Source organism: Camponotus vicinus, unplaced genomic scaffold, assembly GCF_025532165.1.
Source record: "Camponotus vicinus isolate PSW18456_S1 unplaced genomic scaffold, iyCamVici1.0 SCAF_12, whole genome shotgun sequence".
Taxonomy (NCBI): Eukaryota; Metazoa; Arthropoda; class Insecta; order Hymenoptera; family Formicidae; genus Camponotus; species Camponotus vicinus.
The window spans coordinates 9,754,417-9,770,173 of NW_028141948.1; the positions used below are offsets into that span (position 1 = coordinate 9,754,417).

General features: G+C 34.4%; 1 protein-coding gene across 4 annotated transcripts in view; it reads right to left on the reverse strand.

The window, feature by feature from the left end:
- Positions 1 to 351: 351 nt before the first annotated feature.
- Positions 352 to 15,757, reverse strand: part of Ddr (discoidin domain-containing receptor 2) — a 171,821-nt gene continuing 156,415 nt past the window's right edge. For all 4 annotated transcript variants that reach the window (XM_083084179.1, XM_083084180.1, XM_083084181.1 and 1 more), the window contains 5 exons: positions 13,673 to 13,765; positions 10,744 to 10,885; positions 6,805 to 6,954; positions 5,962 to 6,103; positions 352 to 2,656 (listed from right to left, as the gene is read on the reverse strand). In XM_083084179.1, coding sequence (XP_082940305.1) covers positions 2,490 to 2,656; positions 5,962 to 6,103; positions 6,805 to 6,954; positions 10,744 to 10,885; positions 13,673 to 13,765 — 694 coding nt within the window. In that variant the 3' untranslated portion in view covers positions 352 to 2,489. The remainder of the gene's footprint in view (positions 2,657 to 5,961; positions 6,104 to 6,804; positions 6,955 to 10,743; positions 10,886 to 13,672; positions 13,766 to 15,757) is intronic.

Below are 15,757 nucleotides of genomic sequence, written 5' to 3' on the forward strand. Positions count from 1 at the left end.
ACCTTATATATACCTAATTTATATTACATTTCTACCATAGAATTTTCCAGAGTGAATATAATTTTGAAAGATAACTAAAAAACGCGGAATTACATTATATTAAAATAACGCTACTTGTTACGGACGAATAAATTACGCGAATAAATTTATGATACGTGTGCACGTTACGGAAGATTACGTGGATCACATTTTCTCATGCATATCCGTGAAGCTAACTTAACGCTCGAAAGCGAAAACGTATTATGACTAATGATGCACTTACCTTAGCTTTCACGGTCGTGCTTCGAGCATCAATAAGATACTGGATGATGGTTGCAAGAGTCCATAAGTCCAACAAAAATCAAAGCGTTGAATATTTATTGAAAACCAATCGCTATGTACAAATGTATTAAATACAGGTGCGTGACATTTATACAAGGTCGCAAGGAAAGAGAGAGAGAAAGAGAGAGAGGAAGAGAGAAAGAGAAGGACAGCCGGACAGGGTAGGATAGGATAGGTATGTTTGATCGCGTACAATAGTCAATATGTCCGCCGATAACAATAGATAACTGGCCCTGCACTAGCCGCTCTGCACAATTTGCTTATATTTACAACCCATTTCGCCGTTTATATTTGCACGCAGAGATTGGCGTGCGCCGTTTCGACGTGCGTGTCCAGCAGCCTGGAATGACGATATTTATTTGTCTAAAGGCTAACATGTGTCGAGAGAGGGCGAGAGAGAGAAAGAGCACGCTTTCTACTTAAATTATTCGACAGACAACAGGTAATATGATAGATGAGTGTGAACTAAAGATATATGACATGCGCGCGAAATCAATTGAGACTTTGCTTTATATCGAATATAAAGGCAATACAGGCTCCAAATAACTTTAGATTTTAGGTAACCAATGTGATTTCATATTCTTATCAAGATATTTTATAAAGAGAAAATAATAGAAATTTTAATGAAATATTAAATTCGCGGATTACGAGTTCTTAATAAACTTTGCGCGACATAGATTTTGACTTCTACTGGTAACAGTATTCATAAAAAATTCTTGAAAGAATTTAAATTGTCACTAGTTTTCTTTCACAATGTTCGATTCGTACGAATGTGTGAATATAAGCTAGAAGAGATGAAAAAAACACTCCAAATCAGCAAGCGATGCATGCGAGTAACAATAATGCATACGAGATGGAAGAATTTAATTCGATTTGATGCTTTTTCAATTCGTTTGATTCCATCGTGTATTTTAAGCAAAGATCGTGTCTCTCTCGGCCGATACCTCGATCACATTGAGAAACGAGCGCAAAGAATGAATAGTGAGGGAGGAGGAGCAGGATTGAGTGGAAAAGGGCGAAAAAAGCACGGCCGCGTGTTTCGTAACGAAGGCAGCAGATATTAAATTCCATCGGCAAACGCGGAATCCGCGTGTATTCGGGGCGTCCGAGTTTCGACTTTTGTTTGCGTCTAACGGCGAGAGGCGAGCGCGCGATCGGGCCGCTGCCATTGGTTGCGTACATGCATGAAAAATAGAGCTCGTTTGAGCCGGCAAAAGAGAGAATGCGTTGTTGAACGAAAATCTCTCTCTCAGACTGCAGCGAATGCGGATACGCTCGAGCAATGCCCGAATAAATTGTGTAAATCTTTTTCGTTCGCCGGAGAAATGGTAAAGTTCTCCTCTCATTGAATCGTATTTCGTGCCACTGTCGAGGCGCATTTTGCAATATTGTCTTTTTCAAAGTGTCGATGCATCGAATTATGCACTAGGCGGACTAATAGAGACAATTTGTCGTCGAATGTGTAGTTTCTCAAAAAATCTCATTATCCAAATATTGCAAAATATTTTTCTTAAAAAACTTTTACTCTATAAATTTCGTTTATTGTTAGCTCCAATCAAGCTACTGCTTGATATGATTCATAATCATATCAAAGTGTGATTTAAATATATAGCTATATATTATAGTAAGAGATTTCTCTGCGGTAAAATGCGGCTTGATTCACTCTCGATCATCTCGCCTCTCGCTTGTTCGAAGAAACGATGTGAAATTCGGAGTCGATGCGTTTACAACAATTAGAATCTCGTTATTAAAAATTGTACAAAGTGTCTTCTTTCGTCAGCTTAATAGATTATCGCTACGATGACAATAAATAGTCGGCGGAGTTGATTCGATTACGTAATAATCTACGATGATTTTTTTCACACTTATGGTTTTTCTTCGAATATTTCAGCGAGAGTGCTTCCTACAGAAAGAACTGTTGCGAACTACTCGTTAAAATTAATCACTCCCAAAATTAAATGACGACGATATGTAATACGATATGTTGAATTTTTCCGATGATTATAAAAAATCCAAAAGATATGTGTGATTACATATTTAAAGCATGTTCTCGTTGTATAAAATAAGTCGCTATATTTTTGTTCATTGTTTATTAAATATTCACTTACTTATACGTGATTTTCTTTCTAAATAAAGCAATCGATGCAAAAAGTTGTACGCAAGTGTTTCTAATTTTGCACGATTCTTTTTGTAGGAAGAAATATGTATAACGTAGTCCGTATTACGTTCGATCGTGCAGGAAGCTTCGTTTTGAAATTACCACTGTATATTATATATTTCCGAGTGGTTATATATACATCAGCCTTGTAGAAGATACATCCGCGAGTCGATATCCCTGCAGAAACGAACGTTTGGATTTTTTTATGATCATTCACAGTGGACATTTGAAAAAGTTGAGAACATGTATATGTAAAGAATTCAGATAATTCATTAGAGACTGATCGCTGGGCCTCAAATTAAGGTCGCGATGGATATCACTTGACATACTCGTTTCGCTAACGCAGTGGCAGTTGTCCTTAAGTTATTGTTCTCATTAATTTTATATATTAAATTTTATCAACGTCATGTCACATAGACACATATTATAGATTTCTCATTTTCATAATTAATCATACGATAATGAAACGAAATCGTATTATAAGAACTCCTCTCGTCGTTTATTTTTGTCACATCGTCAATAACTACAGAGATTTAACCTTAATTCAAATACTGATTTTTTAATTGGCAAATAATTTGAATAATAAATGAGACAATTTTATAGTGATTAAATAATTGATATTTAGGTACGTAAAAACTTTTGCATGTAATCAGTCATTAATAATGAAATTCAAGAGAGAATTTATATTACAGTTTTGTTATTGTATTTTAATGAAAGAAAAAATAAAAGATTATTAAAAAAAGAGAATATAAAATGGAAAAATATTTATCAATAAACTTATGTATTCATTTTAAATCAACAGAAATTGATATTATAATCTTATAAATTTCTTTCATTTTCGATAAATCCTGAAGTTTTTAAAAAAATACGCAATAATAAAAAAAACATGGATTTTTTTGCGTAATTATATAACATACACATTCATCGCTTATATGTTCTACTTTTAATTATCTTACAAATCACGAGCATGAGTCTCTTAGCCTGCACGGGGCTAAATGCCTAAAACAACGGGATTTATGTGACATACAATTTTTTGAACATCACGGGATATCTCCATCACGATTTGCACAGCTATTTATCTCTTGCTTTCGCTACACATCTCATACAGACTCACTCTAACAAGTATAGAAGTCTTTCATTATTTCGTACTAACGATAGCCATTTACCTGGAAATGTATTTTACTGCTGGAATATACGTATCTGTTTGGAGTAATAAAAAATTCAGAGAAACAATGATGAAAAATTCAGAGAATCACGTAAAATCGATCATCGAAAAATGCAGAAATAATTAAGCTTTCTCCATTAAAATATTTATAGCCTGCAGACTGTTTATATGTATACATAAAAAGCCGAACGGATTTGATGCATATCAAATCAAGCAAAAACATTTACCGGGTAAATCGCTCATCTCTATTCCATGCTATAAACTTAACGTCAGGTCACATGTGCTTCTCCTTTTTTTTCTCTCTAAAATCACGATGTATCCAACTTGTGGCGTTTGCCGAGCAACGGGGACACAGGCGAAGTTTTGCAAATCGATAGAGTTAACGACCCCAAAACGATTATGCGATACCGACCGACAATAGAACGCCAGTCGTAGAATGCTCTAATAATTTACATGGTGTCGATTAATCCTTTAACATTCTTTACACACTCTATATGAATTTATACTGCAACCTCTAATGGTATTGTCAAACATTTATGCACTTGGGCTAAGCGCATCTTAAGCTTAATAGTAGTTTAAGGAAACTTAACGCAAACTCGCGGCTTAAGATTATTTCTTTTCCGGAACTCTACCGAAAAATGCTTCTTGTACGGCGCAACGGTCTGATTAATTTTATAAAACATTCCTCTTAAACCCATTTCATAATTCTTTGTGCATTTATAAGCTCCTTGAAGCGACGTTTGTATAATTCCTTCCGCACGCCACTGTGGTAAATGTTCAATTAAAAAGTTCAAAAGAAAGATCGTCGCGTTCGTATCAATTGAAAAGAAAGGTATTGGTCATGTAATTAAACGGTAGAATGAAGGATAATTAGTTTGTCTTTACATTTGTCTTCTCGAACGATAGCTTTGGGAATAAAACGACCCAGCAAATGGTATAAGTTACTCACGTCAAATGTCACCGAAAATACATTGATCAATATTACAATCGACTCAGTCGTATACACTCGCAATAGATCTCGCTTTGCTAAAAACAACAACTTGCTTGATTTTATTATAAACGGTATATATATGTAAATACGTATATATATATATATATATAGATTTATGTATATTTGGACAAACAAATTTTCTTCGTAAACATGTCCATGGAACTGACATACAAAAGGCTCGAAAACGGATAACGTAATCCCACGTGAGACTCGCAAAGACTCCGATCTCGGATAAAGAAACCACTTTTTTTCGAGGGTCGGAGTTTAGAATGGACTATGTTATTCGTCGGCGGAAATGTTACGTATAACGCACGATTTTCGAGTACGATCCACGTATATCCCGAACGTGACGCGAGTGCCGTTACGGCGGGAATATCATAAGCTTGTTTGCTGACAGTATCAATTTCGGAGCAGCGTATGTGCGATTTATCGAACGTGCTCCCCGCGTATTGCCGACACTAGTAACGTTCCATTTCGTATCGAATGGCGCGGATCAAAATCATAATCTATCCATTTCGATTGCACAAGCGTGGATACGGCCGCCGCAGATACTCGGTATCATTATCGAGGGGTTACGACGCGTAACTTTCGCAAGCGGCATAATACCGCCGATATAATCGTGCGAGAAGAGAAGAAAACCGAGAAAAGAAATTGCCGAAAGATCGAATACTTATATCAAACGTGTAGAATAAATTATATTCCAGTACCATATAAAAATTAGCAGATTAAAAAAAAGTAAAAAATTAATATTCTATGACGATTGTCAAGCTTTGCGCATCGCTAAATAATACATATATCGGCAATATATAGCTCTATTCTATGATCTGCAGCTTCGATTGCAAAGGAATCATTAAAAAGTGCAACTTTTGCATTTTTAACTTTTATACAAATAACGTCTCTTTGCAGTTTGCACGCAGGTGCTACGGCAATAATGATTTGTGCGATTCACATTGTTAGTTAAATTCACAACGCTTGATAGCGATGCGTAATGACGGCCGAAAAGAATTTAATGACTGCGATAATCGTGAAAAATTCTGGACGCGATCAGTTCATAAGTTTCGACGTCTTTCCCTTGCGTATAAATATTACAATTGATGATCTAGATCATCGACACGATGGACGCATACGATCACGGGCAATCACAACCGATACACGTCCGTTACAGACAATTTATGGACCGTCACCCTAGATACTAACTTGGTCTGACTTGGTCTAGCTTGGTCGATGAGGGGCAGTTCCACCAATTGCCGTTTAACTCGCCGATCATAGAAAGCCGGATAAGATTCCAGCCTTCCAGTTCTCTATATCAGGTATCGTTCGACTCACCGGGTTTGTATCCGAGATTTTTTCGTTGTAGAAACAGATGGATCTCGCGGAAGTTTGGTCGGTCGACGTCGTTTCTTTGCCAGCATTCACGCATCAAGTCGTAAATCTCTTTAGGGCAGTTCTTTGGCAGGGGTAGTATCATCTGCGTAAAATAAGCGAGTCGATTCTAGTATTATCAGTCACGCACAAGAGCATCGCGAATTGCATTTTGCAGTAGTACTTAAGTACGCAAATAATATTTTCGCGTTACATCAAAATAGAAAACAGATTATCAAGCGACTCGTTATAATTTAATACGGTACGAGATAAAAATAAACGAGACAGATAGCATAATTTAAAGAATATTTTGCGTAATTAATCATAAATATTTATAGCTCACGCAAACCGAGAGAGCGCAATAACAATTCTTACAGTGTACGTGTTATTTTGAAGCATTGTCGACGTTGGGAAAATGAACGCGACGGGGCTCGAGCGCGACGCAATATTTATTACATTAAATGAATTATTAGGCAAGTAGTTATGCCATTTTCATGGAAACACACTCGCGCGGCTCACTTTTGTAATTACATATTTAGCACTCTGCGCGCGTGCGTTTATCTAAACAGTGTTTTTTTTCAGCGAAATTTAATTGTCCTACATTTAGAAACGAAATATGCCGACATTATTTCTGAGAGGAGTTTTTTTTGTAAAAAAATGGAATAGCTTACAAAAATTTATAGAATATGATAATCAAATCTCCGAAAGACGGAATAAATAGCGATGCATTCGAAGAGCCTTGGCCTTCGCAAAATCTCGATACGCTCATTAGATTAAGTACATCGAAGAATTACTTCGCTCACTTACCCTTCGCTCATCCTCCTGATAAAAATACGTCGCGTTCTCCACTATTCGATGATCCGGAAACTCCTCAAAAGGTTGTTCTCGCGCGAACGTCAGAATTTCCCATAGCGTGACGGCAAACGCCCAGACGTCGCCCTTGCATGTGTGCCTTCCCTGTGTAATGTAAACACATCCAAGAAATGTTCACAAAAGCTCGTTTGTTACGCGTGCTGCATGTTTGTTACAGTGGCTTTTATTATTCATAGTTTAAGAGCACTTAGAGTTTATTACAGTTTTGATATAATTGAATAAATTTTTTATTCCATGAAAAAAATTTGAAATTTCATATAGTGGGTTGTAATTATTTCATACTAGTTTTCTGTATATCATACACGTGTGAATATATATATATATATATATATATATATATATATATATATATATAATCTTTCTCTAAAAATTAATTATTTTAAAAATATATGACATTACGATGTAAATATATATAAAATTCTTTTTGTGACATATTCAAGTTAATATCTGATTCTGGTAAAGCGCAAAAATGATTAAAAGCGAGACTTGCTCAGGATGGAAACCTAATGCTTGAGCGCGAAGGAGTAATTTATGGAAACTGTATGCGCCTTCGAGTTTCCTAAAGTTCAACTGACGTAACTCAGTTAAGCCCAAGCTTCGCAGAAAGCCGTAAAGCAGTTACACGGTTTTACTCTTTTCCTCACATTGATGGCTGTGTACCTTCCGCTCTCATTGGCATGCGTATGATCCGTGAAGCAAAATAATCGTATGATAAAATATCAACGATAAGCAGGGCAGGAATAAAGTTTTAATTAACTACAGATTTTAATTAAAATCAATGTACAATACAATTATATTTCTATCTCAGATAAAGTTCTTTTCTCGTAGTCTATACTTTAATTATATAAAAAATGTAAATAAAATTATTTATTTGTATATAGTAATAAAAAGTGCGAAAAAAGTACTTTAAATTTTTCATTAAATCGTGGAAAAAATCGAAAGAAGAATAGAAGAAGAATGATAAAATCGGAATGGCTCGCAGTAGCGTCGCAATTTTAAACTGATTTACGACAAATTATTATATACTTGGTGCAAAATTACTTCAAAACTTCAGTATTTAAATTACATTACCGGTAGTATGCTAAGAAAATTGCGTATACGTGCAGAGAATTTAGTCTGCGCATATTCTCAGGAGAATCTTAAGACATGATTCGATTATTTATGAAACGTGTGATACACAATCATACATGTACATTATTATACTTCCGCGTTAATTTAAGTTACTGAAGCTAAATAAAGGTGAATAATGATCTGTGCAAGCAATGAAATAATACATAATAAACTAACGTTATTAATAATGTCGATGCAAAAAGAGTATATCCTTTTTTTCTAAAGATGTTATTATATTTCCATATTTAAATATTCTAAAAAAAATTAATAAATAAGACATACTTTTTTTAAACCATACATATTTGATTTAAGAATCTGTATGAAACCGAATAGATTTTCTTATAGAGAATGATCTTCGCGATCCCGAGTCGATTCTGATATGATCGATGCGAAACCATTAAATCGACGTTAATCCGAGATAATGCTTGAAGTGGTATTTTGCGCAGAAGAACGAGGTCATTTCATTAGCGCGGTACAATGGCGGAGAGGCTGGATAAATGATAGACAATAATGAAACATTAATGGCGCAGTCAGTTTGAAACGACGATGCCAACTAGCTATTCGATACTATTTCCCATCCTCATTTCTGTTTTGTCGAAATTACCATTTTGATATGAATTTGCCATTATACAGTTACGATTCATATACAACTTCCATAAGTGATGATAAAGAATACGACACATTGATAAATCTCTCTATATATCTAATTAACAAAGACTAAAATTAAATCTATATTTTTAACATATAATTAATTCAACAAAAATACTTTTAATTGCAAAGCGGGAGTCAAATTTAAATTAAAATAATATATAAAAAGATAATAATTTTATAATCTTTAGAAAGTACCCACATTTTCATAAAATCTTTATAAAATTTGCATAATCGTCTCGTAGAAATATTTATTTTGAAAATTTTGCAATATTAAATAGTCGAGTTTATGTACTCACCTGCCATTTTATATTTGCATATTTAAATGATTAAATATTATATACATATTTAAAGCCTTACCAAGAATAACTCATAAATTGTTCAATTGAAATCTTGCGTATTTAAATCATCTGTATAATTTCTTAATCTTTTCAAAAAATCTTCGATTCTTCAAATTAATATTTCATTAATTGTAACTGTTTTATGTAAATATTTTTTATTAACGATGAAATATTTTATAATTGACTATTGAAAACTGTAGCTTGCATAAAAACGCTTTTATAATTCGCTCACTGCAGCGTCTGGCTATAGCGCGGACATGTTCCACTGATCTAGCGCGTTCGCGTAAAATTCTTAAACGTCGACGGAAAAAATTCGACTTTTCCTTTTGCGCAGTTCAAATTGGCACATATTTTCCCGAATTTTTTCGCAAAGAGTAAACACAAGTATCTTCCGTCGTCATTTACGTTGTAACACCAGCGAAAACTAGCCGTATTCGACGAGGAATGGAACGATTGTGTTTGGATTGTCGAGCGGTTAAGCCGAAAAAGCCGCTCAACATCGAAAATGAATTTTCAAACGCGTATCGCATATTTTGTCCGGTACTTTTATAGCTCAATGACGTGTATCGTGCGCTGCGATGGGCAAGCTCAATTCGCTAATACCAACGTGACCGCAGACGGCTCTATCGACGTTGATATCGAGCGGTTTCGCGGATCACCAGTTTTACACTGATCGCTACATATGAGAAATTAAACGCGTGCAAGATACATTAAATGAAATGTGAAACTTAACCTTCATTTTGTGATAATAGAGATTAAATTCTATGTCTTTCTTAATTTTATATATAATACTGGACTTCCATTTGAGAAGGAATATCATAGAATAAGATATATAAGAATTTATTTCTGCTATATATCAAACAGCGATTTTTAATGCAATTTGTGTGTAATGAAAACAATTAATAAGGATAATAAACAATTACAGTTTTAATTTAATTTTGACAGATGGCATTGATTCTGATTCGATCGCGTAACTCAGAAATTCGCTTAAAATATCGGCATAATCTCGTCGTCAACAAAATAAAATTCATAGCTGTAATTCATGGCTAGCTATTCGTACTTGGTTCGTCTCAAAAATTTCATTTAAAGATGATTTTAAATATAAGAACGGAATATTAATATCGACTTGTGCAATATGATAACAAAAATCTTTGATGATTCGTAATCGAGAGGGATCTCTCCAATTTTCCAGTTTCTTTTATCGCACCTGTAAGTTTATGGAAAACGTATCTTGGCTGCAATGATTGTGACACGTACTTATGATGGACAGCGAAAAATTAACCGTGACTTGCGACAGCGCGCGATGCGTAGCAAACAGTGACTAGGCTTTACTTCCGGGCGCGAAAAACAATGAAAAAAAAGTACGCATCCGAGCGAAATCGGATTTCATCGTATGGATACGTAGCCATAGTTCGTCAAAACGATACGTTCAACTCATGCGTGGAGCGAAATCAAAACGATCCGTCGCGTTTTCCTGTTTTGTCCCCCTTTTCTATTTTCCTCGTTTGCGAGAAAGGTGTTTGCGCCAATTTGATACGTCCTCTATTTTTATTTATAATTCTATTCAACTCTTCTCGCATCGGCGATCTTTATTATCGTTAACGCGCGAACGTTAAATCGAGAACTTTCGATAAAAGCGCGCGAGCAAATTTATTGTATCGCGCAGGCGCTAAATTTCCTGATAACCCGAAGGCAAAAAAAATGTCGAGAGAGATGTAGAATTAAAATATGTAACGCTTAAATATACAGTAAGCATTCATTGTGTACCACTCACCATTAGCATTGATTCCCATGCCATCCATCGAATCGGTAATGGGGGACGTCTATCGACACGGAAATAATCCGCCGCATATGCGCTTCGTCCGCTGCCTAAATCGGATACCTTAATAGTACATCCGCGACATACTATACAATTCCTGAAAAATATTCGAAAACATTCCTCTCTTGTAATTTCTGTAAAGCCCTTTTTCCCCTCTCGTTGTGTAATATATTTCGAAATATATTCCATCTCTCGCGAATTTTGCAGAGATGAAAAACAATAGAATTATTTTTTGATCAAATTAACACTTCCATTCTTTTATTATCGAGAGCCATGAGATCGCTGCTAACTGTGCAGCTGCATTCTATCGGTTTATATTGAATATATATATATATATATATATATATATGGCTAAATGAATACGTGTTTGGGCGCGCTTTTTATTTTTTATACTCTGCACGCGACAGTCATATCAAAAACAAACAGAGTTTATCGAAATATGTATCACACAAGCATAACTAAACACTAGTTTTTCAGTTTATGATTTTTCTCTTATATATACTGGCGTAAAAAAGCCTCTTTTAATTTATTTCTGTATAGTTATAAGTATATATATACATATATATTTGATGCAATCTGATTGAACGCAATCCATTGAAATAAATTAATTACAAAATCGAGTATGAAATAATAAAAAAAAAACTCTTTTTCGAAATATCACATGACAAAGATATAAAAAACTAAATTCGCATAAATGACATTTTTTAAATAATTACGATGGATAAAGATTAATGAACAGAACAGAATATTGCAGCTGTGCCGTTGACAGACGAGATCGTATCTTGCAATTTCGTTTGCGAGCTCGAGTAAGCTCGCGTTTAAGCAGCTCATGAATGGAGTAGGATGGTTGCGAGCATGTGGAAAACGACGGTTGTTCAAAGTTTCGCGCTGATTTGCGCGTAAACCTTACCGTTTATCGCGTTCCATGGTAAAAGGGTAATGGCTCACTGACGTGGGGATGGTTTAATAGCAACACTTTTATTTTACGCGACCCAATGTATTTTGGCAGCATCTGCAAACTTTGTCAGACTTGTCGGCAAGTTTTTCTACTTTTGACATTGTAAAAACATTGCTCGACGATTTCTTTTGCTTTCTCAAGCATCTAAATGCAATTGCATTTTTTTTATAAATCGCATAAATGTATGTATTAGCTATTATAATTTTGTTTACTATGTATTGCGATGAAATAAAACTCCAATAAAATTTATTTGTATAAATTACGTAGGAGCGGTTAAATGAAAATTAAATATACTCCATATATTAGAAAAATGATTAACAAATATATAAGATAATGTTAAATTCTTCAATGTCGCCAGTAAATAAAATAAAAGACGTAAGTTTTAGACCACACTGGCAAATTTATTGATTGGTAATATATCACGACACTATTAACTTACAAAAGGACACTGAGAATTTAAACAATATTTATGATAAACTAATAAAGGTCGTTTAGTCTTTCTTAGTTAGTTGGATGGAGAGGTTGACATGATGAAATCTTGACACAGTGATTTCCTTTTCTCTCACAATATAATAGCTAACTAAGGCTCTGTATGTATATGAATTTTTCGCTTATTTTTATTATCAATTTAATGTCAATTAATGTTAATTGTATGTCAATTACTTCTTATAATACTCTATAAATATTTTAGTTCACTTGATAAGGACCAAAACCTTGGTCGAAACGTCGTGATATATTACCAATCAATAAATTTGCCAGTGTGGTCGATCTAACTTACGTCTTTTAAATATATAAGATCTTAATTTATTGAAAATTGTGCTACACAAACGTAAAGAATAATGTATCCAGGTGTTAAAAAATAATAAATAACTTCTTTTCAGTTGCGTTATAAACGCAATACACTACACTTTTCTATAAGTCACGAATAAATTCCACCCCTTTTGCCTGGTTTCTTGTACCCTCGCTACTGTCGCGACAACGATCGCGCCAAGGGGCATAATAATTAAGGTCCACGATTAGAGTTAATAATTCGAACACGTGACACTAAACCCCTCCGGCCTCTTTCTATCCCTCCATTCCCTTGCTTTTAATAGCTCTACGATATTGGTTGTCGTGCCGCGCTGCCGGCGCTGTCGGGTTCAAGAGTTTCCAAATCGCGCACAGGCTGGAAAAGCACGGTTTAGGGGCAAACGGAATCGTTAGGTATATAGAGACACACTAGGAAGGGGGAGCGAGATAAAACAATCGATCACTGTAATAAAGCAATCCCATCGTAAGGCCTGAAGGCATGCTTTCGTACGCTTACAGAAAGACCGAATAGAGTATGCGTTTGTTTGTTTGTTTGATGCGTGAAACGATTCCGTCTGGCGATCATTGTGAAACGCAGCAAATAGAGATTAAAGCGTTCTTTTTGGAATTTAAGATAACGGAATTTAATAAATTCCCGAATACAAAAGCTATACAAGAACTATGTTGTAATCGAATGTGTTTGATTTTTTATTTGATTTGTTCATTTTATAATTATTTCGTAAAAGTAATTATTGCAATCACAAATATGTTGTACAAATAAGAAACTGCTATATTCTTTCACTATATATTAAAAAAATATAGATACACTAAATAAAAGAAAATATATAAGTATTAAAAGAATAAATAAATAAATAAATGTATATATAAAAATTTTTATAAACATTGTTTTTAGTGTATTTATTGCAGCAACATAAAAAAAGAAAAATTGTTGGAAATATCGTTTTATTTGCAGTATTCGCGCTCTCATATATTATTGCGGAGAAAATTGACAGGGTCTCTGCTGTATGTGCGTTTAGTTTTGCTTACGAAACAGCAAACCCATAATACGGCAAACAACAACTGCCTCATTAATGAGCAAGCGCTCAAAGCAACTTATGGGAAACAACGTCAGCTTACCTCGTGGCGAGGTCCCGATGCACGAAGTCCATTTCCTCAAGATACTTCATGCCGGATGCTATTTGCGTGGCCATGTAAACCAATGTGCCGAAACTGCAACACGAAGAACGAGTCAGTTATGTGTATGTCGTGAAGTTTACTTGCAGAAACTTCTTGGTAAACGTAGGCGAGGCGTTTGTAGCGGTAGCGAATGTTCAATCGTGTTAATTCGACGACCGTAGTAGATATTTTTAATGTAAATAAAAATAAAATATTTTTCTTCCTGTTGAACTATTTTAAAAAGTAAAAACTTGACGATTCAAATTAAACTTGTCGAACTCTTTCCTTTCATATATGAAAGTATATATTGCTTTTCGTAATATGAGATGATGCAAATTTTTTTTATAGCAAAGAAATATTTTTATACTTTTTTTATACTGATTTTGCCTATGTTAATTAAGTTTTCTATTTGTTGATTTACAGGGAGAAATTACAAAAATTTCTAAATTTCCAAAAATTTACTTTATTCCGTATTATTTCTATTTTTCGGTAAGCAAATTTAAAAATTGAACAAAGTGTGACAAGCATTAGTTACGATTAAACGTTTGCATTTGTTGAAAACGTGGGCAGGTAGCGTTTTTATTATTTACACTCCTGATATATATATATATAGGGCGCAAACCATTTACGGGACGATCCTGTGTGGTATTTCTATGAGAGATACGCCGATGGAGTCATATTGATGTTAACATCGTTCTTCCATGTTGAACGTTGTTATGACACGAACGTGTACATCATATAACCAAACGAGCAATAATATATAAAATAGTTATAAGAAACGTCTCTATATTCGATTGATCGATACGTCAAAATATTCTCGTCTTGTTCACTGCATTGAATAAAAATGTCCATTTGAAAAATTGAAGGATTAAGCTCGCCATTTATATGTCGCACACAACCTATATGTTGTAATATGAAAATGAAAATAATTTATTCAAAAACGCTATCATATAAATGTGCTTCGCACATGTTAATATTAATAACGTTATTTTACAGTTAATCTTTTCTTAGCAAAAATATTGAAATCGAACATATCCATAATTTTTTCATGTCTGACATGAACAAGATATTAATTGCGCGAATTATATTTAATTCTATAATTTAGTAAAATTACCGAGAATACGCGAATTATATTAACGGAGCATGAGAAGCGTCTAACATCGCCGTGTAAAAATTTTCCAGATGATTCAACGTCGCAAATCTCAAAGCCTCATTTGCGACGTCGGCGAAATGCGATTCGACGTAGAAAGCGTATTAAAAGCTCGATTATTCTGTCGATCCTGGAATATTAGATTCCTTCGCGACAAACTGGCAGTAGTTAAAAAGACGACTCGTAAAAATAAATGAAAACGACTTCGTTTATGAACGATGCAGAGCGATATATATCGACAATTTAATTAACCACTTCGGGAATACTGCCGCAGATATGGCTGTTAAATGCATGTTATTCAAATGCGTCGGCATTTGAGAGCCATGCGCAATTAAATCGCACGGATGTGAGTGATTCGCGCGAGCGATGGTTCTTCTTAAAAATTATACACAGGGAAATGTGTACATATGTTATTTCGATTAACGGCAGCTGTTTCGCAATCGTAATGATATTTACATTAAGGATTATTAAAACCGAAAAATAAATTCGTTCACGTGGCGCAATAAAAAATGTACGATAAAATATTACAAAAAAATATAAATATGAAATATAAATATAAAATATAAATATAAAATATAAATATATAAAATATAAATATAATATATATTAAATATTATATAAATATATATAATATATATATATAATAATATCTATCGCGTTCACGAGTATAATTATGGAATATTCCTATTCGCATTGCATATACGCGAATTATTGAATATCATGCATTAATGTTTTCCGCGGTACTCGATGGGAACAAAGCGAGATCTCCGGCGGCTGCTTCATCTCGCGCGAAAGCTGAAAACGCGCGGAAAAACACGCTCCGCCGACATCTGTCACGAGCACCGATGATCCTCTCCGTCGCTCACCTCTCATTTTCAGCCGATTTCTCGTATTTC